At 48.1% G+C, this 27,589-nt stretch overlaps 6 protein-coding genes across 13 annotated transcripts; 3 read left to right on the top strand and 3 right to left on the bottom strand.

Moving 5' to 3' along the window:
- Positions 1 to 402: 402 nt before the first annotated feature.
- LOC108153719 (alcohol dehydrogenase) lies at positions 403 to 1,530 on the top strand. The gene is made up of 4 exons (XM_017283847.2): positions 403 to 571; positions 646 to 873; positions 948 to 1,121; positions 1,177 to 1,530. The coding sequence occupies exons 1-4, from the start codon at positions 479 to 481 to the stop codon at positions 1,456 to 1,458; spliced, it is 777 nt and encodes a 258-aa protein (XP_017139336.1). The 5' UTR covers positions 403 to 478; the 3' UTR covers positions 1,459 to 1,530.
- Positions 1,531 to 3,996: 2,466 nt separating this feature from the next.
- On the bottom strand, positions 3,997 to 9,472 carry LOC108151274 (roquin-1). Its single transcript, XM_017279800.2, has 4 exons — positions 9,342 to 9,472; positions 8,384 to 8,546; positions 5,994 to 8,309; positions 3,997 to 5,918 (listed from the first exon to the last, which is right to left on the bottom strand). The coding sequence occupies exons 2-4, from the start codon at positions 8,543 to 8,545 to the stop codon at positions 5,775 to 5,777; spliced, it is 2,622 nt and encodes an 873-aa protein (XP_017135289.1). The 5' UTR covers position 8,546; positions 9,342 to 9,472; the 3' UTR covers positions 3,997 to 5,774.
- A 259-nt stretch (positions 9,473 to 9,731) lies between these two features.
- On the bottom strand, positions 9,732 to 11,500 carry LOC108151275 (1-acyl-sn-glycerol-3-phosphate acyltransferase gamma). Of its 2 annotated transcripts, none has more exons than XM_017279802.2 (4): positions 11,342 to 11,500; positions 10,948 to 11,119; positions 9,972 to 10,865; positions 9,732 to 9,912 (listed from the first exon to the last, which is right to left on the bottom strand). In XM_017279802.2, exons 2-4 carry the CDS (start codon positions 11,111 to 11,113, stop codon positions 9,821 to 9,823), a joined length of 1,152 nt encoding a protein of 383 aa, XP_017135291.1. In that variant the 5' UTR covers positions 11,114 to 11,119; positions 11,342 to 11,500; the 3' UTR covers positions 9,732 to 9,820. The 2 variants fall into 2 exon arrangements, with proteins under 2 accessions (XP_017135291.1, XP_017135292.1); XM_017279803.2 differs by lacking the exon at positions 11,342 to 11,500 and adding an exon at positions 11,195 to 11,309.
- Positions 11,501 to 12,170: 670 nt separating this feature from the next.
- Positions 12,171 to 27,396, bottom strand: LOC108151271 (1-acyl-sn-glycerol-3-phosphate acyltransferase gamma-like). 5 transcript variants are annotated; one of them, XM_017279794.2, is made up of 10 exons: positions 25,882 to 26,553; positions 25,761 to 25,819; positions 25,573 to 25,696; positions 25,333 to 25,513; positions 25,077 to 25,269; positions 23,729 to 24,826; positions 13,700 to 13,886; positions 13,092 to 13,627; positions 12,656 to 13,013; positions 12,171 to 12,593 (listed from the first exon to the last, which is right to left on the bottom strand). In XM_017279794.2, exons 1-10 carry the CDS (start codon positions 26,357 to 26,359, stop codon positions 12,499 to 12,501), a joined length of 3,309 nt encoding a protein of 1,102 aa, XP_017135283.1. In that variant the 5' UTR covers positions 26,360 to 26,553; the 3' UTR covers positions 12,171 to 12,498. The 5 variants fall into 5 exon arrangements, with proteins under 5 accessions (XP_017135283.1, XP_017135286.1, XP_017135287.1 ...); XM_017279795.2 differs by lacking the exons at positions 12,171 to 12,593; positions 12,656 to 13,013; positions 13,092 to 13,627; positions 13,700 to 13,886 and adding exons at positions 19,050 to 19,360; positions 19,460 to 19,600; positions 27,232 to 27,396 and having other exon boundaries at positions 25,882 to 26,333; XM_017279796.2 differs by lacking the exons at positions 12,171 to 12,593; positions 12,656 to 13,013; positions 13,092 to 13,627; positions 13,700 to 13,886 and adding exons at positions 19,050 to 19,360; positions 19,460 to 19,600 and having other exon boundaries at positions 25,882 to 26,848.
- On the top strand, positions 14,996 to 18,959 carry LOC108151273 (bromodomain-containing protein 4). 3 transcript variants are annotated; one of them, XM_033386922.1, is made up of 7 exons: positions 14,996 to 15,259; positions 15,350 to 15,719; positions 15,789 to 17,768; positions 17,831 to 18,007; positions 18,071 to 18,302; positions 18,369 to 18,629; positions 18,713 to 18,959. In XM_033386922.1, the coding sequence occupies exons 2-7, from the start codon at positions 15,358 to 15,360 to the stop codon at positions 18,752 to 18,754; spliced, it is 3,054 nt and encodes a 1,017-aa protein (XP_033242813.1). In that variant the 5' UTR covers positions 14,996 to 15,259; positions 15,350 to 15,357; the 3' UTR covers positions 18,755 to 18,959. The 3 variants fall into 3 exon arrangements, with proteins under 3 accessions (XP_033242813.1, XP_033242812.1, XP_017135288.1); XM_033386921.1 differs by having other exon boundaries at positions 14,996 to 15,266; XM_017279799.2 differs by having other exon boundaries at positions 14,996 to 15,719.
- On the top strand, positions 21,422 to 23,518 carry LOC108151276. Its single transcript, XM_017279804.2, has one exon. It carries the CDS (start codon positions 21,853 to 21,855, stop codon positions 22,948 to 22,950), a length of 1,098 nt encoding a protein of 365 aa, XP_017135293.1. The 5' UTR covers positions 21,422 to 21,852; the 3' UTR covers positions 22,951 to 23,518.
- Positions 27,397 to 27,589: the final 193 nt, after the last annotated feature.

Genomic DNA, 27,589 nt, shown 5'->3' with positions numbered 1-27,589 from the left:
AGGCTGTAGGTTGCGCAATGGTTCCGCACTTCCATATGTCCATAAGTCTCCACTCGGATCGGATATGGTAACCGCAGCCTGAATTCAACGGAACACGGAATAGTGTAAGTCTCTTTTGGAAGCAGTTATCGAATGGTTACTTCATTTCAATTCCTAAACGATCTCTTAAGAGACATCAACTAATGATAGTTCTGAAAGATCATTGAACCTTCCACGGCAAAGAGTGTAATCTCTTTCTCTTGAAGTTTTCCGCCTTTCAGTGGCTATCAGTATTGCTCTCCGTTTAAAGCCTCTATTTGGCATTTAATTTAATTAAATTCCAGTCGGAAATTGCGCTCTCGAGAGCAAGAGTGATATAGAAAAAGCTTTGGCAGTGTCGTTAGCACTTCTGAAAGATCATATTATCAGTAATACAGCGTTCGTCAAGGCAGGCGGTTCACCCGAAGTCCATTATAGAAACGAAATCCAACAGAGCGACATGGATTTGGCCGGCAAGAATGTGGTTTACCTTGGAGGATTCGGCGGCATAGGCCAGAAGTGTGTGCAAGAGCTGCTTCGGCGCCAGCTGAAGGTGGGTTTGGCTCTCGCTATCGTCTGTGCCAATAGTGGAAGGCCCAGTTAATGGACATTACATCCACCTTTTAGGCACTGGCAGTGTTCGACTTGACAGAGAATGCTGAGGCACTGGCCGAGTGGCGGGCAGGCACTCCCGGAACGGACATCTTCTACCAACAAGTGGACATCACCAAGAAGGAGGACATCGAGGCAGCCTACAAGGCCACCGCTGAGCGGCTGGGACACTTTGATGTGGTTGTCAATGGCAGTGGGCTGATGAACGATCGCCTGGTGGAGCTCACCATTCAGATAAACTTGGTTAGGGATATCCCCTGATGGATTATCTAGGACTATAGGCTTCTAAATATCTTACCTTCGATTCCCTATTACAGCTTGGTGTTATCCAGAGCACCTTGACAGCCCTGGAGTACATGGACAAGTCTAAGGGCGGCAGAGGTGGACTTATAGTGAACATTTCGTCGGTGGCTGGACTCCAGCCTACGGCTCTGATGGCCATATATTCAGCGGCCAAGACCGGCACTACATCCTTTACCCGTTCCATGGCTGTAAGTCTCCAGTGGAGTGCCTTCTGTTGCTACGAATGACTCTTTTCTGCTGTAGAATCCCATCTACTTTGCCCACTCGGGAGTGAGCTTTGTGACCATCTGTCCGGGATTCACTGAGACGCCCCTGCTGGACGACATCTCCAGCAAGACGACATTCACGTACCACACACCCATGCTGGACATGTTCAACCGGGTGAGGCGCCAGAAGCCGGAAGACTGTGCCAGAAATCTGGTCCAGGCCATGGAACAGGCTAAGAATGGAGCTGTTCTCATGCTGGAGCTGGGCGAGACCCAAGAGATTGATATACCCGACTTTTGGAAGCCCCAGATCGAGTAAAAATATTTTCTTAATCTTATTAACATATTATATTCTAGCATGTACCTAAATAAACTCATCTCATAATCTCGATTCCATATTATCTCGTATACCCAAGATAAAATGTTTGAGTAGCCCACAAAAACCACAAGAACACATCAGATGTCAGATGCCAGATATCAGATATCATAGTGGTTTACTCCATAGATAATATATAGTAGATATCGATTAAGTTTCTTTTATTTAAATATATCTCGCAGACATACACAAAATTGAGATTAGTTTGTTTCACATCTAACACTTTTACACGGGAATTTCGAAGAGCAATTAATATTCAGCACATCGAAGAACAAACATTATATTTCTTTACATTCCACAAAAACTAGAAATGCTCGGGGGATCCGAAGCATGGCAAACCCTGGCACAAGACTTGAGACCACAGACTAGAGATTGCTGCATCTCAAAGAAAATACACTACAGGAGCAGTTGGAGGAGTCTTTTGGCATAAAAGTAGCACTAATCTAAATGAAAAAGTTCCCTTCTTTTACTTAATGCTGCCTGCAGCAATTGGAAATGCCTTAACATCTTAATTAATTAATTCTTTTCCACATAACGGACAGGCGGACACTGGCTATCAAGAGTAGTACTAGTATTAGTAGGAGTAGGCATTCTTCTTGCTGCTGGGGCATCAAAAACTCCACACACATATTGTAGACACATATGGACTCTTCTAGATATTTGGTTGGTATGATTGGATCATCGGTATGAAGAGTGTGAAGCAACGTTCCTGCAGAATGCATGTAAAATACAATCTTTTTGGCTTATCGTATCGTATCGTATCATATCGTATCGTATCGAATCGAATCGTAATATTTCGGTTGGTAGGTTGTGGGTGAGTGTTGTATTTAGATACATTATTATACATACATATATATAGGTATATATACTCGTAGTAGTAGTTTTGGTTTTTGGTTTTAGCATTAATATACTCGTAAAGACATTTGTTCGTTCCCATTGAACTGGGAATAGTTTTGCATGTTAACTGTAGATTTCACATCATCACAATTCAAGGATCTTCAACTTATAAATTACATCAAAGACATTACAACAATTCATTTCATACTTCATCATTTCGCAGATCATAGCTATCGGTGAATCAATCATTCAAGTATCAAGTATCGGGAGCTAAGAGAGTTCTGTTCTTCTTCTGCATTGAGCTACATATAGTATATGGTATATGGTTTCTGGTGGTATGGTGTTATATATCTGTGAGATCTCTGCAGACTGCTTGCTTGATTAAAATTGAGTTTATATTTGGTGTATTGTCCTCGCCATGACGCATTTGATGCGCTGGATGAGAGATGCCAATGGATTATCTATGGATTATCTAATATTGAAATGGTTCTATTAGCCATCGATCTCCTTCTTAGCTCTCTATGAACTACTGCAAATATGTTTTTTTTTTTTTTTTTTTTTTTTTTTTTTTTATCTATGAGACATTCATCATCATCTTGAAGGATCACTAACCCTAGTTTTGAGGAACAGAAGCGCCTATTATATATTATATATATATTTATATATATATCGTAATGTATTTGTATTTGTATTTGTGTCTTATCGCGAGCATACTATATAAATCGGATTGTCCATAACTAGTTAGTTAGTTTGCTTCAGTTAACTACAGGTTGTAGTAATCTACTAATCAGTTTGCCTATCTGGTGGATTTTGCGTTTTTAAATATTTTTTTGCTGGTGGATTATTTGCTGTTAGGTTTCTCGGTTGCTTTTGCATTTGCTTTTGATATGTTTCGCACATTATCTTCCATCTTCCATATTTTATCTTCCATCGTTCATCAGACAAAAAACCAACAATAATCTGTATGATCTATGTAAAATGAAACAAAAACTAATCGAAAAAGTAAAAGTTTTGTGAAAATTTATTGGTAAATAAAATAAATAAATCTTTTTTTAGGCTTTTCTGTTTGTGTGTGTGTTGTGTGTGTGGTGTCGCTTTTGATTAACAGAACTCGAAATTTGCTTATGATAGAAACATTGAGTGATAATACCAAAAATACATTTAATTAACATATTTATAATAAATATATACATATATATATAGTATATATATATGTGTATGTGTGTGTATATATAGAAAATGTTGGTGTTCGATCGGTCTGGTTTCTATTTTTTTTTGGGGTGGGGGGGATTTATTGTTGTAAATCATAAAGTTACAAAAACTCAACTCAACAAATACGTTTATGAACCGAACCCATTGGGTTTAAGCTAAAAAAAAAACACACACAAAAAAAAACAAAGAGACTTGACCACAGCCAAAGGCCAGACGGACGCCCAGCGACTCCCTCCGGGATGGAGAGACTTAAGTACACAGTGAATGTCGCTCTAGGGACAGCCGTCCGTCCTTCCGTCCGTCCGTCCGGCCTTCTTCTTCTACATTCTTTCTACGACACTTCACATTTCACAAGAGACAAATACATTCGAAATCAATCTCTTTTTTTTGTAACTGAGTTTCTGAGTAATAGTAGTTTCTGATTTCGTTTCGTTTTAACATTTATGTAGGTAGGTATATTTTTTAAAATTGCTTCGATCTGTTTGTTTCAATTGCAACTAGTTTTCACATGAATTCTACTACCACACACGGTATCGCATCGCATCGCATCGCATCGCATCGCATTGAAACTCGCTAACAATAAATACATGTATAATTGTGTGTATAGATATATGTTATATATTCATCTAGGATCAAGCGCAGTATATAGTATACATATATATGTATATATATGTGGGTTCCTGATATCATCGCTTAACAAATACAAATTACAAAAAATCTTTTGCTCTTTCTTTCGCTCGCTATTTCGCATACAAAATCAAAAGTCACGAAAGCAAAACTCGGGCTCAACGGACATTAATATATAATATTAATAATAAGAGCGCGCAAATTGGTTAGTTTCTATATACTATATATAGTATATATATACATACATATATATCTCTTTTTATATATCTGTGTATTCTTTTGTATGTTTCGCAGTATATAGAGTACAGGGAGAGTGGTGTGTGTGTGTGCTTGTGTAAAATGTTCTCTCAAATTTTAGCCTAGCCCTGGCCTGACTCGACATTTAGCTCTCTCTCTCTCTATCTCTCGCTTCTACGCGCACTGTACAAAGTGTGGGTGAAAGAGAGAGGGGATGGGGGTGGGGTGTGGGGGAGGGGGAACATGCTTTTAATTTATTTTCAATAAATTTATAATAATATATATAGTACAATAGTTAACAACATCGCACAATAGCGTTATTAAAATTTCTTTAAGAAATATAAACATTCATTCCACACATACACATAAATCGATCGATCATCTCCATATGTGTGTTTGTGTGTGTGTTCTTTGTGTTTGTATGTATGTGTGTGTGTGTGTGTGTGTGTGATAGCGAAAGGATCTACTTTCGATCCTTCCTTCCTTCTGATTTTGTTTTTTGTTGTATATAAAAATAGCATTTGAAATAGTTAATAATTAAAAAAAATATATATATAGTATATGTATGATGTATATATCTATGTATATAGCATTACAATCAATCAAAATCTGATCACAAATAATTGGGGGGTGGATGGGTAGTTTATGGATTTTGGACATAAAATTCAGTTGTACTTTGATCTCAAAATCAATATTAATTACGGTGTACACATTGCTATTGACGGTTGTAAAAATTGTTTGTTGTAAAATCTGGCTATAGCCTTTTCCTTCGGAATCTCTATGGGGTGTAGGGGGGTAGTGGTGATGGATATTATAGCTATATTCTAGGTTAGACATCAAAATTGAATATTCTAGACTGAGTTGCTTTTCTTTGCTTTTCCTTTCCATTTGCTACTAATCCCCGCGATTAATTTGAAAACGTAACACGAGACGAGAACATCTGGATAAAAACACATTTAGTTCGGCTGGCCGAAGACGATTCACAATTTGAACAATGAACTAATAGACAATTACATAATTATACAATAGATTCTAATAGAGGATACCCAACCCGATTTTCTCTCAGTTTGTTTTCTTCTTTTCTTTTTCTTTTTTTCTTGTTGCTGCTACTTCTTTTGGCTCCGCCCCGATCCAATAACGGATCGGAGCGCGGAGGGTTCTGTTCTGTTTTACGACTACAATTCTACCAGAGTTTGAACTTGGCTTCGTGCGGTACAAACCTCTAACGATGTGTGTAAAATGATTGCATTATACATATTACTATTACTCGTATATACCCCCGCACATATCGGTAGATATATCGGTAGTATATATCCTCTGGCTGAGTGTGTGATGGTTTTAAGGTTTTAGTCCACCTTGATGCCGCTGTCGTCGGGATCCACAATGTCTACCAGATTCTTCTCCAGCTGCAGCATCATCCCACTGTCAATGCCGCCCTCGAAGCTATCCTCCGACAGCAGCTGCGGCTTCCTGCCCCACATCTGCGACGACTGTTACCAGAAAGAGATTAACACATAATACTTTACAAATTAGGGCGCATGCAAGAGCATTACAGGATATCGTACCTTGTGGCTGTTGAAATTATCATTCCTATCGGCCTTGTAGCCCGCATAGCCCAGATCGCTGCTCGTGTCGTTCTCCATGATCCAGTTGTTCCAGTTGCTCGCCGCCGAGTTTTTGGGACAGATCGGACCATAGCGACTGTGCATGGAGGAGCCTGTGGGCATGTCGAATGTGGACCCATCATCGTTCAATATGGAATCGGAGCGCTCGAAGAAGAGCAGCGAGGAGTTGTTCTGCCCTTGACTATGGCCGTGGCTGTGGCTGTGATTGTGATTGTGGCTCTGGTTATTGGTGCGTCGGAAGAGAGGCAGGGCATCTAAGACATCGCCTGCGGCTTCGCCAGCCCCAGAACCAGAAGCAACTAGGGAAGCTAGGGGCTTGGCCATGTCCATGTCTATGCTAACATTATTCGGCGGTTTCTTTTCATAAAATGAGGTATCAGCTGTTGCGGCTAAAATCGACAACGGTCGGCTGGGATTCGGCTTGCTGGACGGCGGCGGCTGCTGCTGCTGCTGCTGTGGTTGTTGCTGTTGTTGGTGCTGCTGCTGCTGGTAGGGATGCTGCTCCCAGGGATGGCCCAGCTTCTCCTCGCTGCCATAGCCATAGGCCGTGGGATGGAACACATCCGCTGGAAGCATATAACCCTTGTGGAGGTTACTATTGAAGCTCGGTGGGTTGGATAGATTGCGTTGCTGTGGCTGTTGCTGTTGCGGTGGTGGGGGCCCTGGGACGGGGACGGGGCCAGGACTGGCCTGGTACTCCCTGGGCGAGGGGTTCCTGGATTGTGCGATCGGCTGTCCGGGGCCGTAGTTGAAGCGCGGATCGAAGCGCCCGGGCACCATCAGACCATTCATCTGGCGGGCAATGGAGGGGTGATGGAGCAGCTGTGGTGGCTGTGGGGGATGGGTGGCTCCTGGAGAGAGTCCGAGGCCTGGCAGGTTGGCGTTGGGGTCGAGGTAGCCTCTGGGTGATGCCATGTAGTGCATGGGGGACATCGGCATCATGGGCGCCACGCCCAGAACCTGACAATCGTCTCCGACCATCAGAGGAGGTCCTGGCAGAGGTGTCTTGATGTGTTTACCTCTGTTCCTCGCGCGGTAGCGCTCCACTTCCTCCTGCGAATGGGCGAAGGTGCAGCTGGCGCCGCGGGGACACACACGCCGCACGTTCAGGTCCCGGCAGAGGCTGATCTTGTACTTCGGATTGCTGATGGCTGCTCCAGCACTGCCGATGGCGTCCTGGGTCTTGCGTACGCCATGATGTTGCAGGAAGTTAACTAGGCCCACGACGGAGTGACGCACTGCATCCAGGGCCTCTGCCACGTCCTGCCAGGGGGCCACCTCCGCGCACGGATCGATGTTGGCCAGGTACTTCAGATGATTGTGGAGATTGGAGAGCTTGGCGGGGTCGCTGGTGCGCTGCAGGGCGATGACCAGCTCCTGCACCGACTGGGCGAAGGAAGACGGCGTCTGCAGCTTGTCGATGATGCTCTGCATGTGGCTCTTATGCAGCACGTCGCCGTACAAGAGGGAAGACCATTGCTCGGGCGCGATCCGTAGCCCTGCCTCGGTGGCTATCTGAACGATCTGGGCGTCGTGTTCCCTCCTAAGGGCATCGTAGGTGCGGAACTCTTCCTTCAGCTGCATCAGCGAGGAGTCTGCCTCGCGCTTGGACACCTTGAAGCAGCTGGCGCGGTAGAGCAGCTGCACCACATGGCCGATGCTCGTCTTGGAGGCTTGCGGGAACTGCGGCTCCAGGCGCTGCACCACAAACATGACCAGCACCTTGCGGGACAGCGCCGAGCCCTCCTCCAGGGCCAGCAGGACCAGCTTCAGCACCTCCTCCTGCATGGCCGGGCCGAGGAACTGGCAGCCACGCGTCCTCACCGCCGCCCACAGGTTGGAGCTGAGCTGCTGGGGATTCTGGTGCTGCAGGATCAGCTCGGTGACGGTGCGCTCGCCCAACGAACGGGCCGCTCTTAATGCCCGCACGCGTCCCTCCTCTTCCATCAGCTGACAGTTGACGAGCGTCACCAGCTTGCGCTGCATGGGTCGCGTCAGCAGGTTACCGTTGTTGAGGTTGAGGAAGGACTTCAGGTGCAGGGCCAGATCCTCGATGCACTGCTTTCCGAGCTTGTAGCACTTGAGCTGCTCCGGATCGAGCTTCTGCACACTGGGTGGCGCATGCTGGGAGAAGTCCACAGAAGGCTCCACCGAGTCCTTGCCGGGCGGACCCAGACCTGGACCCGGACCCTTGGCCACCAGCTGGAGCAGAGCATGGTTAGTGGGCAAATTGTCGATGTCGGTGACAATCTGCGTCTGCAAGAGATTAATTTGTATTATAGTATCGAAGGGTTGGCATCCTTTGAGGTGTATGGGGGTATCGTGCTTACCTGATCGAAGGGACATTGCCGATTGTAGAGGGTGGTCAGGCAGAGCTTGCAAATGGTATGCCCACATCCCAAGCTGATGGGGAACCGCTGACTGGCCGCAAACTCATTGCCGCAGATGGGACAGTTCAGAAAGTCTGTCCATGAGGGAGCCTGAATCGGCATGCTGCACACAAGGAGAAAACACAAGGACGGGCAAGGACATAACGGAAGGGAAGGGAACATAAATCAATTAGTTCGAAAGGTAAAAGTAAGAGAAAAAGTTTCGCTTTCAATGGGCCCACACGGTAGGGGTACTCCTACTAGTGGGAGGAGTAGTACCGTACCGTACCCCCAACGTCAGCTGTCGTCGCTCGCTCTCGCACACACACACACACGTACATATACCCACATCTGTTGTACACGCATGCAAGTATGGCTATGTGCTGTATGTAGAATATGCATACATACGCGCACACATATGTATGGGCACATAAACGAACCGAGCTGCTGCGAGGCTGCACTTCTTCCTTGAACATTTGGGCGATCAGGTTCAGGTTCAGCACTCTGTGGCCACCATATCACCCATATCAGTGCAAAAGACACTCACTCGTACACGTACGCAGGGTACACATGTATTTAATAGGTAATCCAACCTTAATGGGGGACAAACGTAACTCGCTTTCAACGTCATCAGCTACTCGGGGCCCCTGCTTTCTTTTGGTTTGGCTGGCGAACAAAGGCTTTTGTGTGCGATACCTCTGCAGTGTGTGCCCCACTCCCACTTCCTGCTGCCGCTGCCAGCTCCCGCATATAGGCCAGGCAGGCAGTCCTTGAGAGCCACCTCCTACAGGAGAGTCTCCCGTCCACGAAACCGGAGCAAAGTACTTTTTTTTCGTTACGTTTCACTTTTCACTTTCGTCCCGAGTTTCGGATATGATGACCCTCGGCCGTTGTAAACACTTGCGTGTCCCAGACTCACCTTCAAAATGCACATATTATTGCATTAAAGGTACGAAAAGATGTTTTTTAATTTTCATTGGACGTTTTTTTTATAAAAAAAAATTGGGAAGTTGCAATCTGTATATCAGTATGACCGCAGCTGGCGAGCGGCGGAATACTGAATAGGGCCAGGTATTTTTGCCTCCGACGAGCCAAGGTCACCCTGCCAGTAATCGATATCAGAGGAAACTATCGGTATTTGAATGTATTTTACAATGGCAATTTTACTTGTTCATTTATAATGTTTTTCTTTTTTATTTTTTATTTGTTCATTTATAATGTTTTTCTATTCTATGGCAATTTTATTTGTTTATTTATAATGTTTTCTATTCATGTTGCATTCATACTAAAAGTATGGTCTTAAGACAAATTGGAAGTAAAAAAACGTTATATTCATTTAAAATGCGGCTTTTGTGTACATATGTATATCACTATGTCAGCACCTCCAGGTATTGTCTTCTATTTCGCTGCCTCCTTTTCTCCAGTAGCGCCATAGCTGGAAGACTTGCTGATCTTAGAGGCATTCACGGCATGCTCCATGAGCCCGTAGACTGAAATTAAAAATATATCAGTCCAATAATCGCCTGTGGAGTGAGTTTTATATGCTTACAAAGTCCCAAAATAGATATGACCGTGAAGAAACCAATCCAGTTGCCCGCAATGAAAGACGTGATCATATAATACAAGATGCAAGAGACACAAACGGTGGCCCATCCAATAAAGTTCAGCAACGTTGCCAGACGTGGCTTGTAGATCTTCATGGGAACCTCCTTCACGCCCGAGGTCTTGAAGAAGCTACCCGTCTCGTGGAAGCTATCGATAATGCGATCCTTCTCCATAAAGAACTCCTGCATCCAGGCGGCGGCCTCCTTCTCATCCTCAGGGACATTGCTCAAAGGCACACGACGAATGTACATGTAGGGCTCCACCGTCTCTCCGTTCAACTGGGACAGCATGGATGGCTTCACCTTGGCATCCCGCTTGAAGGCCAGATTGATGTCATAGATGGCCGGACAGATGCCGCGCAGTGTCGGCAAGCTGGTGGTGAATCCCTTGGTGCGCGGAATCAGATGGTGCTTGAGCACGGGCAGGCCACGTTCCTGGGCAAACTTCAAGGACAGCTCGTGCTTGGCGGCGGTGTAGCGTGTGCCCTCGGCGTTGAGCAGCAGCCACACGGGATCCGGATAGGAGAAGACCACCTTCAGCTGCTCCTTGATGACGATCTTGTCCTTGTCAAAGTTGCGGTCGAGGAAAATGAACTCCGCCATCCACCAGACCCATCCCAGGATCGGCACATAGCGGAGCATCTTCTTAGCGTAGGCCTTGGTGTTGCCAAGGTTTCCGAACTTGTCGGTGACCATCCAGGCGGTCAGCCAGTCGATCTCGTATGTGTGGTTCATGAGCAGCAGGCCGTGCTCCTTGGCAAAGTACTTCTTCTCATCCTCGGGATCGATGTAGACGCGAACCTTACTGCCGGCATACCACTCGGCAACACAGACAAGAACTAAAAACAGATAGAGTATGTAGTGGAATACATAGTGCAAATATGTAGTAGATAGATGATCTGATCTGTCTATAGGACTCACTGCAGTAGAAGGAGTATGTGAGATAGTACATAAGACCGCGGCAGAGACGCTTGTCGAAGGGCTTCACAAAGATGTGCAGGAAAAGCTGGGCGATGTTCACAAAGAATCCGCATGTGAAGAACGTTACGGCAATTAGCAATCGCCCCAGACCCGTGAGTTTTCCCATTTCGATCTATAAATAAATGGAAACGGGATGTGATTGGATGGTTTAAAATAAAGTGCATTCAATAAAGGAAGTTTACGTAACAATTAATAAATATGTCCAGCGTTCGATATCAACTTAATTATGGCCTCCACTCAAACTTTGTTCCCAATGCCTACACGATGGTGAATGCTTATGACCCTACAATGTTTATGGCACCCTCCTCTCTCACACACACACACACGTATGTACCTGCTTTGTCCGCGAACTTTTTGAAAAGTGAATTAACACTCGACTCGAGGATCTTGGGAAAGTTGCAACCTGCCCTCCCAAACAGCTCTGAACAACTGAATGGAAGCGGAATGTTGTCAACTGTTTCCTGTGCCAGTGCCGATAGGGATCCTAACGATTAAACACCAAAAAACCGACAAAACCTATATACTAACGTTATTAATCATTTGTTATCAGTCAATGAGTACGAATGTTACCACTGTCCCACGACATTCGCTATCATAAAAAAACGAGAACCATTGCAGTACCCCATGTGTGTGTGTGTGAGAGAGGGGAAGTGCTATAGACAAAGGCTGGCTAACGGAACGCGAGGTTACACGATTCTCTCGCACTGATCTTTACAACAGATAGAGAGATACGAGAGAGAGAGAAAGAACAGAACAGAACAGAAAGTGAATGAGAATAACGGAAAAGTTACACTTTTGCTCACCCATTCTTTGGATACACTTTTAATACCTATATTTGAAATCGATAAGAAAATTTTTGGTAATCATTATTAATAATTATTTATGTTTATGAGCCCAGAAAGGCGAATGAGTGGCACTTTGAAGAAAACCGTATCAGCAAAGATAACGACTGATAGTCAAAGAAATTAACATTTAAACTACGCATGCCCATGTATCCGCCTATTGGTAGTGTAGTGTGAAAACATACATACATATACAGAAAAATGCTCATATTACATATATGGTATTTTGTTGTACGGTCACACACAAGAATCAATGCGGCCATCCGTCGATATCAACATCAGCTGCTTGGATTGCTATCGATATAAAGAAACGCGAGCGCATATTTCCGTCAAAATTGAATATTTAATTCAATTAAGTTTAATTATTGCATTAATCTCCAAATACATTATGAATTAAACAATGCTCACTTAGGTTTATAACTACCAGCTACTACATACGTAAACTTGATGGCTCTAGTGCACCTTGTAACCATAAACTTAGAAAAAAACCTACTTTCTTAACCACTTTCCGGAGTTCCGAGAGGAATCAAATCATGAATTTATCCGTTTAGCAGAGTGTTGTGACGTGGGTTTACAAAATAACTTGTAGATAATTGAGTTCATTAGCTTGGCTCCTCGACTAAAATTGTAATATCAAATAAGAGTTCATTTATTTTGTGCTCGCTTTTGCGGCTGCAGCTGATCCATAGTTTGAAGCCTTGCTAATCTGTGTCTTCTTGATGGCCTGTCCCATGAGCCAATAGACTGAAATGATGATCAAACAATTAAATAAAGTTCAGACGGTGACCATACCATCCCATGCTTACAGAGTCCTAGGATGGAGAGCGAGGTGATGAAGGCCGTCCAGTTGGCAGCCAGCAAGGAATTGATCAGATATGAGAAGATGAGGGACATCGAGAATATCGCCCAGGCGAAGAAATTCAGTAGCGAGCTTAGCCGAGGCTTTTTCACGTACACCGGAACCTCCTTCACGCCCGAGGTCTTGAAGAAGCTGCCCGTCTCGAGGAAGCTGTCGATAATGCGGTCTTTCTCTACAAACAGATCCTGCAGCCACTTGGCGGCCTCCTTCTCGTCTTCCGGCACCTGCTCCAGCGGGATACGTCTCATCAGCATGTGGGGCTCCACGCTCTTTCCGTTCAGCAGCGACAGCATTGTGGAAGGGGTCTACACAATTATTGGACGGGATTAGGAGTAAAGATTAGAATTACAGATAATTAAGAGAGGATTAGGGGTATATTTTACCGTATCTGTTGGCCTGTAGGCCAGGTTGATGTCATAGATAACCGGACAGAGGCCACGAATGGGAGCCAAGCTGGCGGTGAATCCCTTGGTGCGCGGAATCAGATGGTGCTTGAGCACTGCCATGCCACGTTCCTGGGCAAACTTGACGGAAGCCTCGTGCTTGGCGGGTGTGAAGCGTGTGCCTTCGGCATTGAGTAGCAGCCAGGTGGGATCGGGATAGGAGAACACCACCTTCAGCTGCTCCGTAATGATGGTCTTGTCCTGGTCGAAGTTGCGATTGAGGAAGACAAATTCGGCCAGCCACCAGCCCCAGCCTATGATGGGCACATACCGGATGGGCTTCTTGGCGTAGGCCTTGCAGTTACCGAGGACATTCAGCTTGTCGCAGATCATCCAACCGTTGAGCCAGTCAATCTCGTACTTGTGGTTCATAATGAGCAGCACGTGCTCCTTGCCAGCGTACTTCTTGTAGTCATCCCCATCCATATAAACGCTCATTTTACTGCCGGCATACCAATCCGCCACAAAGACCAGTTCTGAAAAGGAAAGAAAGGGTCAGTCAAATCGGTCAGTGCATTCCAACAGAGACAACAGAGATGTGTACTTACGGGAGTAGAGGGAGTAGCAGGCATAGTACATCAGCTTGCGGAAGAGACGTTTGTTGAAGGGCTTGATGACGAGGTGCATCAGCAGCTGGATAAGGTTGATGCACACCCCGCTCGTGAAAAACGTGAGGGCGATGCACAGGTGGATCAGTCTCAATTGTTTCAGCTTCTCCAACGACACCATCTTGAACTAAAAGCAGAAAAGGTTCAATGTTCCCATTATGTTGCTTGTAACCTTTTACGTAACTCAGAAACTCTAAATTGAACTAAAAATAGTAGCACCCCCGATGGGGCAATAAACTTCAGAGGGTACCGCCTGCATAAACCCCCTTTTTATGTCCAAGATGAGCTGCCGTCTTTGTGGTTTTACGGCCAGTGAAAGACGCATCGTTCCGTGCCGCTCCGCACTCACTTTAATGCTTTGTTGATTCGACCACGCGGAAAAGTTGAACGCGAGTTGCACAATTCAGCAGCTGAGGACGGACTGGCTTGAGTAATGGCTAACAAACAGATATTGCAAGATATATATTTTAGTCTATAGACGAATCTAATCAGCAGTGGCAGTGGGCCCAGGCAGCAACGGGAGTCGCGAGTCCACTATTGATGAATTTGTCCAGTTTATAATTATCATTTATAGCACTCCGTCGTGGACAAAGTCCGTACGATCGGATCGGATCGGACCGGGCGGTGGTAGATACTACTACATTCTACGAAGAGGTCTTCGTCTTCGCGTGCTCCTCCCCACCCCACCCCACACTATCCCACACACACATTGTAGCTGTTATTGTGTGTATGCGTATGTGCAAGCGAGGCGTGTGGTGGTGTGACGTGGATTATGGTTATCATCGCCCTCTCTCTTTCTCTCTCGCTATCTGGCACAGAACCGCCACCCACTATTATCACCAACAAAGTCCAACGCTCGGCGATCTGTCATCTTGGGCTTTGAAGATATTCTTAGACTTCTTATCTTATATATAGACACACTCCTGACCACTTTGCTGTATGGACGCTGGGGATTTCCTTCTATCTGAGTCTCGCAAACATGTTCATTTAGTGTAGTTAATTTTTGCACTGGCGACTCAATGCCGTCGCCGCGTACACTCCACTAATTTACCTTTTTGGCAATGTTTTTGTGCGAATTTTTATAATTGTTATTTGTTTGCTAAGCGTCTAGTGTGCCCGTTTTTTTGCAATAATTCTAAGTGGAACATCTGCGTAGAGCTGGAGAAACATCGGTGTTAACATCGATGACATCGATGGTACTCGAACGATTTTTGTGTTTTCGGTGTATCGATATATTTAACATCCCTATCTGCAGCTCTGCAATTTATGCCAAAATTTCCTTTTCTTAAACAATTTGAAAGTCAAAGTGCTGAAAGTAAACGTCGGGTGACATCGGAATAGTTACGTAAATTTATATCCTGTCTGGATCTTAAATCTCCGCTTGTTTTTGTAGACGAAATCTAGTACGGAAGCTGAGCAAAATTCAGCCGGCAGACAGAGACGCTTTTTTTTTCTGCATTTTGCAAACGTGAGCAGCAGCAGCAGAAGCGGCAGTAGGAGGTGCGAGGTAGTATAGAAATGGGTTTGGGCTTGAGGGGATAGACACGCATATGTACATACCTGAACATGGTCATAACCGAGTGCTTATAGGTTTAGTCATGTCCAATTCAGAAATCTACGACCCCTCCAACTCAGATCTGAGCAGCGACGAATACGCCACTGAGGAAGACGACGACGCTCTGATGGATGCCGCCGTCAGTAAGCAACCTCCTCCTCCTCCCCCCAAGGAGACCCAATCGAGCGTCGAGTCCTCCTCGATGCCCGAAAAGGCATCGGTATTGGCATCGACAAAGCCCCCCGGCAGCAGCGTGGAGCTGCCGCTACCGCCGACACCGATGCCGGCGCCAAATGACAAGGGCACAAAACCGCCGGCTACTCGCAAGGAAACCCTCCTCCGGATCAGGCAAATTCGAGCAAGGAAAAAGAACTTTGGATATTATAAAAACCGCAGCGTTCGATGGCAAGTGCCTATAAAGAAAATTAATTGACTTTTGAGTTTATCTAAAATTAAAAATCGTTTTCCGATCAGGCTCCGAAAGCTGCACCAATTTCCCAACAGCAAATTGGACGATCTAAAGAAATTCTTTCCCCTATATAAGGCACACTATAAGCGCTTGGCCGACTTCTGGAGCGACAGGGCGGCCTATCGGCAGTTGCTGCTGGTTCGCCAGAGCTATAGCAGCAGCAGCCGCAGTCGTAGTTGCAGTCACAGCCGCAGCAACAGTCGCTCGCGCTCTCGTTTTCGCTCTCGCAGTCGCAGTGAGAGCAACTCGCTCGAGCTCATCTGCTTGGATGACACCGAAAACGAGGACTCGCCGGAGAAGGTGGAGCCGGCCCAGACAGCCAGACAGATGTCGCCCGTGAAGGAAGACAAGGAGAAGTCGATTCCTTTGCGACAGATTGAATTTGACAAGAAGCCGCCTCCACTAGCCCCCGAAAACGGCTCCGTCCTAGACGAATTCCTCACCATGAAGCCGCCTATAAATCAAATTCTGAAACAGCAAGTGGACAAAGAGATAACTGCTTATGAGCTGGCCCAGTTTTCAGCTGCCATGAAACAATTGACGGAGAATACTCAGCAACAGCCGAAGGAGGAGGCGCCCACAACTGTGGCGCCCAATGAACCCCTTAAGCGCCGTCGTTCGGTAACGCCACCACCGCTGACCAGCAGTCAGGACAAGCGCCCAAGGCCGATTCCTGATCCTGATGACGATGACGATGACCGCATCGAATTTATACCAGTTGTGCAGCCGGCACAGGAGTCTCCAAATCGAGCTTTAGTTACTCCACAGCAGTATCTCCAGCCACAGATGCAGCGGCCACAACATCCACCCGTTCAGGAAAAGCCACAGCAGCAGCAGCTGCAGCAACCATTAAAAGACAAGCCACAGCAGCAGCCACAGCAGCCGCAGCAGCAGCAGCCGCCGCCGCAGATTCAGATGCAGATACAGAAACGCAAGCCACAGCATCCCCAGCAACATCATCCTCTGCAGCCACAGGTTCCGCAGCCGCATTCGCAGCCATTGCAGCATAAACCACAGAAGTTACAGCCGGATCCCAAGGTGCAGCATCCGCAGTCACAGCATCCGCATCCGCAGAATCAGCAGCCGCAGCAGACATTGCAACAGAAACCACTGCAGGATCCCAGGTCTCCTGGATTCCAGTTAGGCACGCCCTACTCTCTCGCTCCAGTGGCAGGATCCGGATCAGGAGCCATCCAACAGGCCGTAAACCTGACCGCCATGGCCTACAGCCTGAACACGCCCAGTCCCCAGGCCGTGCCCATGGAGATTTCCTATCCCACCGCGAAGCTGCCACAGACTGCTGCCAATCCGATGAACCTCCAGATGCCAACGCAGGCTCACCAGCCACGTGCACCGCCACCAGCCAGTCCCCAACCTCAGATCCAGCCCCAGGCCCAGACATTCGCTGTACCGCAGCAGCCAAAGCCACGCCGCTCAGAGACCGTCTCCACTCAGACCCCAAAAACCGCTCAAGCCCCACAGCCGGCGGCTCAGAATCAGATTCCTTCGACTGCTCAGAACCCTTCGCTGGGACGACCCAAACCACCTCTCATGGATCTCGGAAACGATGATGCCAATTTCCATTACCACCTCCTGTCGCTCTACGAGGAGATGGACACCCAGCTGAAGGCGAAGATATCGCAGGTCAAGCCGGAGCTGAAGGCCCTGGCCAAGGAGCGGGAGCGCATTGAGTTTGAGATGAAGAATCTGGACAGACAGATCCTGAAGCACGAGGACGAGGGCAATCGCCTGCAATATCTACGCCTCGTTCAGAACGAGCTGCGAATCCGCCTGGAGCGCAAGGAGCGTCTAGCCATCATCAAAAGCATGGTGCCCAATTTGATCGGCCAGAACTGCAGCATCTCGGAGCTGAGCGAAATGCAGGCGATGTTGGCGCTCAACACTGAGGATGCCGCCGCTGTCAGCATGGAACGCTGCCTCAACAAGATGGAGCAGAATAGGAGCAACATTGAAGTGCTTCGCTCGTAGGTCAACGACGGATCGCGCTCCCCGAACAAGTCTTAACCCCTGCTGTTTCTCTTTTCAGAGCCTTGGGTCTGAAAGCCCCAGAGAGGGAACCGACTGCTTCTCCCACTCACCGCCAAGCGCCGCGACAGATGGAGGAATTTCCCCAGCATCGCAGTCGCAACTCCTTGCCGCCGCTTCGCGGATCCACACACGATATCAATAATTTTTTCGATTCGAAGCGCCATTCAGAGGAGAGGTAAGAGAAGTTCACCCCTCTTTTGCTCTAGAGACCTATGCTATCCATTTTTTTTTTTTGTAGATCCGCCCCATCGTCGAATCTGGGGCACATCTTCAGCCAGACCCAGAATTCACAACGGCTGCCCAATTCGCCAAGCCTGGAGATTTTGACCGGCAGACAGGGACACGTCCGGGCTCAGGTCCAGACACCGCCACACCATCGCAGCCAGAGCTCGCTGCACTGCCCGTCCGGGATCGAGAACCTAATAATGCCGCTGTACAACAGCAGTCCCTTGGCCGGACAGCAGAGAAAGGTACACAAGTGTTATTTAAATACTCTCCCGATTGCCTAACGAACAAAATATTCATTCGTTCTTTAGCACGACGAAATGCATTCCAACTATAATAATGAGTCCTACTCGTCGGGTGGGCAGCAGCCACAGACCAACACGCAGCCCCAGTGCATAGCTAAGACTTTTGACAATCGCAGCAACAGGCTGCAGACTAGTGGCCCAGGAGAGGGCGTTATCATGATGAATGGCCAGGGGGGGGAACATAACTGCATGGAGTGCGGCAAGAATCAGGCCGATTTCATTTGTGCCAACTGCAAGGTGCAGTGCTATTGCAGTCGTGAGTGTCAGGTGAGCATGAACCTGACCTGCCCCTTTAACCATCGAAATGATTCCACTAAACTTCGTTTTCTTCTTTTTTGATCAATTTTCAGCTCCGCGACTGGGATGCGCACTACCCGCTCTGTGGTCAATAATCAGCTAATCAGCATTACTAGGTGTGCAACTATAACTACAATCAATATATTATAATCCAGTCGCGTAAGATGCATCGAAAATCCTAGATTCAAGACATACAAAAAAACATTAAGTTCATATTCGATTGCAATGCATAAATAATCATTTTTTTAATTTGTAATCGCTCTCCGCACATCGATCAATAAAAACATAAACACTATCGAACTAATCGTATTTTCCAACACCGCTATCGATAGTTCATGTTTGATTGGAGGGCAATGCCTAACGGCTGCTTTTGAAATTAATTCCGTTGGATCCGATCCCTTTTTGAGGCAGGGCAGCACAGAATCTACATATGTATGTGTGCTATCCATAATCTGGGTTTATTTACTGCGCCTGCGCACCTGGCACAGCAGCTGGATGTCATTGATATGCAGATGGAGCGGCTGCCTCTTGGTCCACGGGCCGCGTCGCAATTTCCGGATGCGCAGCTGCCGGCTGCAGTGCAGCCTGAATTTCAGATTCGGGTGCCACACATTCGAGGCGGCGATGGCCGTGTTGGCGCTGGGTGTGACGCATTTATAGGCGTATTGCCACCATAACCGTATGCTTTGCTTGGTACTGTGCTACAATTCAGTGGACGGGGGTGTGGGTGTGGGCAGATTGTAAATATTATTGGCCCTAAACAATCAATGTGGGGTTTTTTGGGTGGGGGAAAGACTCACCATATAGACGGGCAAAACGTAGTAACGCTTACACTCGCGTCGCCTGAAGTTGAATGCTATGGGCTGGCGGTGCGTCGACGACACCTTTGTCAGGTGCGACCGAATGGCGCTGGCACTGGTCGAGCGCTGCAGACGCTGGAGCTGGTAAAAGGCACAGAGAACGGGGCACGGGCACGGGGCCGGTCACGTAATTAGTAATTAGTTTTCCAAACAATTGAACACCTTTTCAAAGCACACAATATTTAATATGCGCAAAATGTTTGCTATTTTGCTTTGAGCTCTACAAAGAATTCGCGCCAAATTTGGCTTGCAAATGATTCGAATCGACTCCGGATTAGGCGCTTTGTTTGCAATCCGCCGATTGCTGGCTGGCTGCCTGGCTGGATGGAGTGGGATCCGAACCGGAGTGAGAGTGCGACTGCAGTTGGCCCTGAACCTGCTTATCAAAGCGGTAAGCGGCAAAGCGCCAAGCGGTAAGGGAACGGCAAAGCTAGTCGCACTTATCGATGCGCTGTCTATATACACACATACATACATATACATAATTGCTGTAAAAATTACAGTTGTAAGCTCCTATTCTCATGGCTTATTTATGCGATCCGACAGCGGAGTCATCCAACTCGAAGTTGATTGCAATTAAATCCGCTTATCAGCTTAGAGTCGCGATTCAAATTAACACTATAATCAAATCGAAGCAGCCGCCCCACTCCCGCTCTCCCTCCTCTCTCTCTCTGTCTCTTTCTCTCTCTCTGTCCGTTCTGTCTGTGTTTTAGCGTCCTCGCCGACTAGTCGGTGTACCCTTATGCAGAGAAGGGTATCACGATTTGGTGCAGACTTTTGCCACGCAATGAAGCAGGAAGCATCTTCGAGCCCACAAAGTATGCTGTATCTGAATCACATATTACTGTACCCTACAGCTTTTACGATTCTTTGTGAGAAAATATATTTGATTCTCAAGATAATTCCATTGTTACAGGCTCTTAAGAGTATCTAAATCTTCGTGCCCCCCCTATGGCTAGCCTTCCTTTTCTGGTGTTTTTTTTTCTAGTACAAGTATTAAACAGTTTTACAAGCCGCTAACGCTCAGAAATTGTTGCTAATTAGTTGAACCCGCGCACGCCGGCGCAGCGGACCTTAAAATCGAGCTCCATGGGGTGCGGGATGTGGGTTGCGGGTTGCGGGGGCGCGGGCGCGGGCATTGCCGGCTCTAATAAAGGTGTACTGTGACTGTGTGTGTGCGTGAGTCTGCGTCAAGATTGGAGGCAATCGAGCTGAATTAGATGCGGTCGCCGATGGGATGGGGTTGGGGGTTCTGGGGTCGATTGAGTGCAGATCAAGCGATGAGCAATTTGTTTTGTTCATTGTTTTCTTTTTAAGAAATTAGAAATCAGAAATTAAAAAGGACCTTGAATGCAATTTCTGTGATTTAATTTGCATGCAAAAAAAAAAACCAACTCGGCGTATTATTTAGTGCATTCCATTCCTCTCTCCCCAGCAGTCGACTTCGAAACTTCGACTTCGAAAAGTCCCGTTTCGTTCGATCACTGAAACAAAACACGTTAAACGCTTTGCTTTCCTGAAACGATACTGCCTGATGACAGGCGCAATTAAACAAATCTCAACGCTTTCGATTCAAGCGATTTGTGTGCGCTTTTTATTTGTAAATATATTGTCGCTTTCGATGTTGTACGGTACACGGTACGGTACGTGCATGTGCGTGTCGCGGGCTGTTGTGCTTGTGTTTGTGTGTCACTATCTGTGCGCGTAGAGTATCTGGCAGCTATATCTAAGGGGGTGTCGTGTCTCCATGTCTCCCTGTCTCCATGTCTCCCTGGCAGTGTTTCTGTTTCTGTTTGTGTCTGTGTTTCTGTTTGTGTCTCTCTATGTATGATTCAGCGGCGCCCTCAACCAACTCCCACAACCACAATGAATGGCTGCCGCTGTGTTCCGTTCTGCGTTTCAGTTCAGTTCATTGGGATCGCTGGGGACGACGACGACGACTACGACTACGACGGTTGCACGGTTCTCGGTTTTTGAATTCGCAATTTTGTTTCGGTTTTCGGCTTTTGGGTGTTCGGGTGCTTTGGTGCTTCGGGGCTTCGGGCGGTTGTCATTGTTGGGAGAAGACCCTCTCCCAAGTAAAATTCATGTTAATGAATGTTAATTTATACATTTGTAAGAATCTAAAATCTGTTTTTCCATACACAACAATTATTGACTGGCTGCCGTGGCCGCTGGCACTGGCGCTGCTCCCCAAATTCGAATTTGGAAACAGTCGCGCCTGAAACGCCGCCGTGATCGCGCACTGCACTGCTCAGCTCTGCTCTCTCTAGAACATTAGTTCCGTTACCCCCCCTCCCTCCCCCTCGAAAAAGGAAAGGAATAGAAAGGCAATGGATCCCGAGTTTGTGAACAAATATAACCAGGTGCTCAGTCGGTTGAAGCTCATCGAGAACTTCGATGGCAGCGATCCTGGGAAGCTGCCGCCGTTCCTGCAGCGGATCGAGGCCCTGATGCCGGCCATCAACAGCTTCGACGACTACTACAAGGCACAGCTGATAGGACACATCAAGAACAAGTGCACTGATCGGGCCAGGGAGGCGGTCTTCACGCGACAGATGAGTGCCCCGGCGGCCAATGGAAATGGGAATGGTCATGCCAATGGACACCTGCTGAAGGCCGAGTCCTGGCTGAAGCTCAAGGATCAGCTGCTGTACAACTACGCGGAGCGGGAGTCCAGCTACTCGCTGATCCACAAGATCCGCAGCGCGGTGCTGGACTCGAACATAGAGCTGTACTACCAGAAAATGGCTAAGCTGAAGCATCGACTAATCAACCGGAAGCTCACCCACAACGACACCCTGTACGCGCTCGAGGACATCGAGCGGATCACGCTGCAGGTCTTCCGCGACCACCTGCCCGAGCCCACACACTCGATGATTCTGCGGCGCAACCCCAAGAGCATGGAGGAGGCCTACCGCTACATCGTGGAGGTGCAGCAGCAGTTCTACACCCAGAGCGGCTCCCTCGGGAGCGATCAACAGGCGGCCACCTTCAGCACCAGCCACAAGCAGCACCACCACACCTACGGCGTCGGTATGGGCGGCGTGGGCGTCAGCACCGTGGGTCTGGGCGTCGGGATGGGTGCAGTGGGTCTGGGCATGTCCTCGGCGGGCTACGGCCGCCAGATGTCGGACAAGGGCAACAGCCAGAACGCTAGCTCCAGGAGCTACTATAACCAGGCGGCGCCCGCCGTGGGAGCGGGTAAGACGAGTCCCATGTTCAAGAGCCTCGGAAATCCCACATTCAAATCCAGCTTCAGCTACAACGGCACCAGCAGCGGCAGCATGGCCGGAACGGGTGGCATGGGCTACTCCAATACGAAGAAGGATGTGAAGGCAAACTATCAGCAGCAGAAGAATCAGAACCAGAACCAGAAGAGCTCCATGAAGACCTCCAGCATGGGTTCCGGCAGCAGCTGGCGGAAGTAGAAGAGAAGCCCCACGAAGGATTCACCCCACAAACCGATCCCGAATCTGGTTTAAAGCTCAAGGGGAGGGCGATGGGAGAAGGGCAATGATGATGATGATGATGATGATGATGATGATGATGATGATGATGATGATGATGATGATGGGCTAATGAGCTAAGCGGAGCGCATGATCTAATCTCTTGGGCCTGTGACTAAGCCAAGGCTTGGAGATTGGATCGATGTCGAGTGCATGCCTCATGCTAATTACCCCCCAACCCCAGCCCCAGCCCCAGCCCCAACCGCAGCAGCAAAGCAGTGTGTCTAATAGTTAGTTCAATCGATGATGATGATGATGATGATACGGATGATGTGGATGTGGATGTGATTGTGGATGCAGATGACGACGAATCGATACGATGCGATGACCGTGCCGACATGTTAATTATTATCTCATAAGACTCAAAGTGTACATAGCCCCCAACCGAACATTCCCCACCCCACCCCATCTCCCATAACCAAACCCACCTACAACCCCGAAATATATTTTATGTTTTGTTTTTTGTTTACCAATAAAGTGTAAAGTCTAACGCCTTGCGCCTCCAGTTTTGTCTGGTTCTTGGATTGCTACGGGTATTACTCATTCCCCGCTATTGGATCTATTTATCGCCTACTTAGGGCATTCCACACATATATCCACTGGGATCGCTGAACTCTTTTGGAACCCTACTTTTGCACTTCTACTTTAATGGGATCCACTCGTCCTCGTCTTAGCCATTAAATCGAAACCTTCTACTCACCACCTGTTGGGCACTTGAGTGCGACGCAGATCCTCTCTGATCATAGCCCATGTCCTGCTGTGGAGGCTCGGCCACCTCCTGCAGCTTCACAGCCTTCGGCTTGGACTTGTCCTTGTCGCTCTTGGGATTGCCGAAGAGGCCGCGCTGCTCGGCCCGTCGGATGAGGTACTTCTCATTGAGATGCGTGAGATTCTTGCGGCGCACCAGGGAAAGGAAGCTGCCTGTCGTCTGCTGCCGGATGCAGTTGTCCTGATGGATGCAGATGTCCGGCACCGTATCCTGGACAAACTCGTCGATGTCCGGGGTGACAATCAGATCGATGCTGTCCACACGGGGCAGGGGCGGCGCAGAGGATGGGGCTGGCAGTTCTGGCTGCGACTTGCGCTTGTCCTCGGCCGACAGTTTGTCCTTTTTGCGGGGCGAATCCTTGCTCATGGCAGCCGCCGGGATGTTGGCGGCCTCCAGCTCGGCCAGGGCCTCCAGCCGCTTCACCTCTTTGTAGGCATTGCGATGCTTCTCGAGGGCCAGCTTGTTGATCAGCTCGATGACGTGCTCCACCATGTCCTCGTTCTCGGTGCTCACAATGGAGTGCGTCTGGTAGAGGACGAACTGCACCTGCGGCCGCGACATGGACATGGTGAGGGTTAGCAGCTGCTCCTCCAGGATCAGGGCCACTCGCGTGCGCCCCTCGTCGCTGACCTCCGACTCGGTGAGGACCTCCAGCATGCTGAGATCTCCGCCCCGCGAACAGATCAGATCTATGGGATCCGAGATGGCACTAAAAGAGTTCGGGGGCGTGGCGAAGATGCCCACGACAGTGCGGAATCGATTGGACTCCATCGGAAAGGAGGTGAAGGCGTCGCCAAAGAGTCGTATATTGTTCACGCCAATGGACTCCATGTAGCGTCGATAGTCCTTCAGATTGGTCCCCGCTCCGTACACGTAGAAGTTATTCACGCGGTTAATGGAGTAGAAGAGGGCCGCCAAGTAGGCGGTGGAGCGTGGCGACCCAATATGCGTCTGCAGGATGTCGCCATCCAGCTCGAAATAATCCATCATTTTGGACATAATGGCAGGGCCAAAGGTGAAGTTTTTGTCCTTAAAAGGAGAGAGAGAGATAGAGAGAGGAAAGAAGTGTTTAAATGGAGAATCTAGATAATTACATGACACCTACAATTATCAATTTACAGCTCTGGAAATTCGTACAATCGTGTGTGTACTCGTACGTGTAGTGGCATTATCAATTATCATTCCATCACGATCGGATAATTATGACAGATACTGAATCATGATACTGATACCGCTAGCCTCGCGTGTGACACAAAACACAGCCAGAACCGAAACCCACCTGCATGATGAAGTAATGTTTGGTCATCAGATCCGACTTTGTGAACTCGCTGCGGTCCTTGGGTATGCAGGAGATGACCAGCGGACAGATGTTGTCCCACTTGCAGTGCTGCTCCAGCAGCGGCTGCTCATCGTCCGGCCCATGGACAGTGAAGCCCATTTCCGTAAGGATCCTATCCGCCTCCACTTTGGTGCTGGGGATTCACTTGAGTAGAGTTTTGGGGTTCAGGAGGTCTTCAGGAGATGCTTCTACCTACCGCACCAGAAAGGGATTGATCCAGCCGGTGACCACTGGATTGGCTGCTGCTATGGCCACCTTTTCGTTCTGCAGATGAATCGGGAGTAGCTGCGAGAGGCGGAGGGCGCCCACCTTTATTCTCATGCGGGAAAATGAGGCGGCCAGTCGTATACGATGCTGCCAGAGCACGCCCGCCAGATCTATTCGGGTTTTAGACGTGAAAGGCGATTCTGTAAGGACATAATCTGTGCGAACCAACCTGTGACCTCTGCCTCCTTGTAGAGGCTCGCCTGAAGCTCTTGCTCTTCGGAATTGCGGCCCTTGAACTGGCGATCGTGGAGCTCGAAGAGCATTAACCATATACGCTGCTCGTCCTCGAGGTACTGAAAGTGGGAATGGGGGAAATATAGCCAGGGATAGGATAGGCAGTGAAAGATGGATAGCCACCTGACTGTGCTGCTCAAAGAAACAGACATCGTTCAAGGCATTAGAGAGGACAACCTTATCTATAACGGAACAGAAAGAATGTGAGATCTGATTGGACTATAAAGATTTTGGGGCTACCCACATCGAAAGACATCGTAGATCAAAGAGTAGGCCAATCGCATCTCGTGCTCATTCCGAAAATGCACGAGAATGGGGGGCTTGCGGAGCAGTTTCGCGGCATTCCCGATGGTGGGCAGAGTCCAGCGGGCGCCTGTCTTCAGGCGGACCTTCACGGTGGTGGCGTGACAGTGTTTCAGAACGCGACTGCGTCGCCCATTGGGACTGACGCCGGGCGTGAGGATCTTGGTGATGCGCAGCGGATCGAACAGGGGCTTCTCCTTCTTGTGGATGTCCTGCAGGGAGAGGGTGGACTCTTCCGGCGACTCGTTGACCTGCCGCTGGATCTCCAGCAGCATGTAGTACATTTTGTCCTGCCACTCCTCGTCGCTGGGCAGATAGATCTGCTTCATTTTTTTCAGTTTTTTGCTCTGCTCCTTGAAGATGGCCGGATACACGGAGAAGATGTCCGCGAGGCTGAGAAAGAACAGCTGATTGGTCATGGCAGCAGCGAGAGAAGAGAGTAATAAGAGTACAAGCGAGAACGAGAACCGAGCACCTGCAGCGAGCAGCAGCAACTGAGGATGAGCGTCGCGTCGCGTCTCCTTTCGATAGCGTGTCTTTCATCTCCCTTCCGCCTATGCCTTTGGCCCTTCTCCTTCTACCTCTGCTGCTGCCGCTGCCAGTGCCTCTGCCCTTCCACAACCAATTTCCAATGACAATGACAACTGCTGATTTTATATTCTCATTCTCCCATTCTCCCATTTCCATTTCGTTCGGTTCGTGCTTAACACCAATTCAATGCTGGGAGTCGGATCCGACATCAACTGCGCTGCATGCTCCATGGAATTACTTATCTATCTGCTGCTGCTGCTGCTGCTGCTACTGCTGCTGCCTCCCCCCTCGCACTCCTTCCCACCTGTCGCCGCATGCAATGTGCACGCCAATATTGAGCACCTGCTCCGACTCCCTCTCCCACTCTCTTTCTGTCTGTCCAACTTCCAGCCAGCAAAAAAATATCTACCACAAAGGACAAACGGATGAGAACAAACGGGAAGCCGTAGCATATGATACACTTCTTAGAGAGATTGCTTCCAGGGCATATGAAAAATTCATCAGATCATAATGGAATTTGTATCATCCTTCGATCTTGCAGAGACTTGTGATCACATTTCAACAGTTCCTGCCACACTTAGGACACGCAACAATCATGTGTCTGCATTGCATAGGCCTGATGAAGGAACAATCATGCCTTCCGTCAGGTCAGGGTATTAATATGTTACAGTTACACCAAATGGGTTACGCCTCAGCGAAGGAGCGCGCTAGGGAGAGAGGGAAAGAGGACAGAAGCAGATCGAAGCGATATCACACTTACCTTTTATTTTTGATGGCTTCGGTAATAAATTCTGGGTAATAAATTCCGTTTGCCATATTCGCATGATTTGCTCTGATTGGAATACGTCTTCAATAAATTGCCAAAAATGTCACAGTCAAGGCGGACGAGACACGCACGCAGGGGTGGGGAGGGGAGGGGAAGAGATATATGATAGAGGAATAGACATCAACATCAACATCGACATACATAGAGGGGGCTGCCATTCTGCCATTCTTCGATGTGTTGGCATTGATTGGTTGGAGTTGGCATCCCCATCCACTCTGTTTGGGGGGCTCAAATCGTTTTAGTCGAACATCAAATTAGTTGTTGATTAGGAGGGCTCTGAATAACAGTTTCG

Source organism: Drosophila miranda, chromosome XR (assembly GCF_003369915.1).
Source record: "Drosophila miranda strain MSH22 chromosome XR, D.miranda_PacBio2.1, whole genome shotgun sequence".
NCBI classification, from domain to species: domain Eukaryota; kingdom Metazoa; phylum Arthropoda; class Insecta; order Diptera; family Drosophilidae; genus Drosophila; species Drosophila miranda.
Note: the sequence above shows the minus strand (reverse complement) of the source record. Positions and strands in the feature narration are given on the sequence as shown.

Bases quoted from the DNA above. Each gene is read 5' to 3' on its own strand.
- LOC108153719 (XM_017283847.2), top strand. From the start codon at position 479: ATGGATTTGGCCGGCAAGAATGTGGTTTACCTTGGAGGATTCGGCGGC. The intron at 874-947 runs GTTAGGGATATC...TCCCTATTACAG, and splicing joins TCACCATTCAGATAAACTTG to CTTGGTGTTATCCAGAGCAC. The intron at 1,122-1,176 runs GTAAGTCTCCAG...TTTCTGCTGTAG, and splicing joins CCTTTACCCGTTCCATGGCT to AATCCCATCTACTTTGCCCA.
- LOC108151274 (XM_017279800.2), bottom strand. From the start codon at position 8,545: ATGCCGATTCAGGCTCCCTCATGGACAGACTTTCTGAACTGTCCCATC. The intron at 8,310-8,383 runs GTAAGCACGATA...AATCTCTTGCAG, and splicing joins GGCAATGTCCCTTCGATCAG to ACGCAGATTGTCACCGACAT. The intron at 5,919-5,993 runs GTACGATATCCT...TTCTGGTAACAG, and splicing joins ATAATTTCAACAGCCACAAG to TCGTCGCAGATGTGGGGCAG.
- LOC108151275 (XM_017279802.2), bottom strand. From the start codon at position 11,113: ATGGGAAAACTCACGGGTCTGGGGCGATTGCTAATTGCCGTAACGTTC. The intron at 10,866-10,947 runs GTGAGTCCTATA...ATCTGTTTTTAG, and splicing joins CACATACTCCTTCTACTGCA to TTCTTGTCTGTGTTGCCGAG. The intron at 9,913-9,971 runs GTAAGCATATAA...TTTTAATTTCAG, and splicing joins CATATCTATTTTGGGACTTT to TCTACGGGCTCATGGAGCAT.
- LOC108151273 (XM_017279799.2), top strand. From the start codon at position 15,310: ATGTACATACCTGAACATGGTCATAACCGAGTGCTTATAGGTTTAGTC. The intron at 15,720-15,788 runs GCAAGTGCCTAT...TTTTCCGATCAG, and splicing joins AAAAACCGCAGCGTTCGATG to GCTCCGAAAGCTGCACCAAT. The intron at 17,769-17,830 runs GTAGGTCAACGA...TTCTCTTTTCAG, and splicing joins AACATTGAAGTGCTTCGCTC to AGCCTTGGGTCTGAAAGCCC.
- LOC108151276 (XM_017279804.2), top strand. From the start codon at position 21,853: ATGGATCCCGAGTTTGTGAACAAATATAACCAGGTGCTCAGTCGGTTG.
- LOC108151271 (XM_017279794.2), bottom strand. From the start codon at position 26,359: ATGACCAATCAGCTGTTCTTTCTCAGCCTCGCGGACATCTTCTCCGTG. The intron at 25,820-25,881 runs GTGGGTAGCCCC...GTTCCGTTATAG, and splicing joins GATCTACGATGTCTTTCGAT to ATAAGGTTGTCCTCTCTAAT. The intron at 25,270-25,332 runs GTAGGTAGAAGC...GTGAATCCCCAG, and splicing joins ATCAATCCCTTTCTGGTGCG to CACCAAAGTGGAGGCGGATA.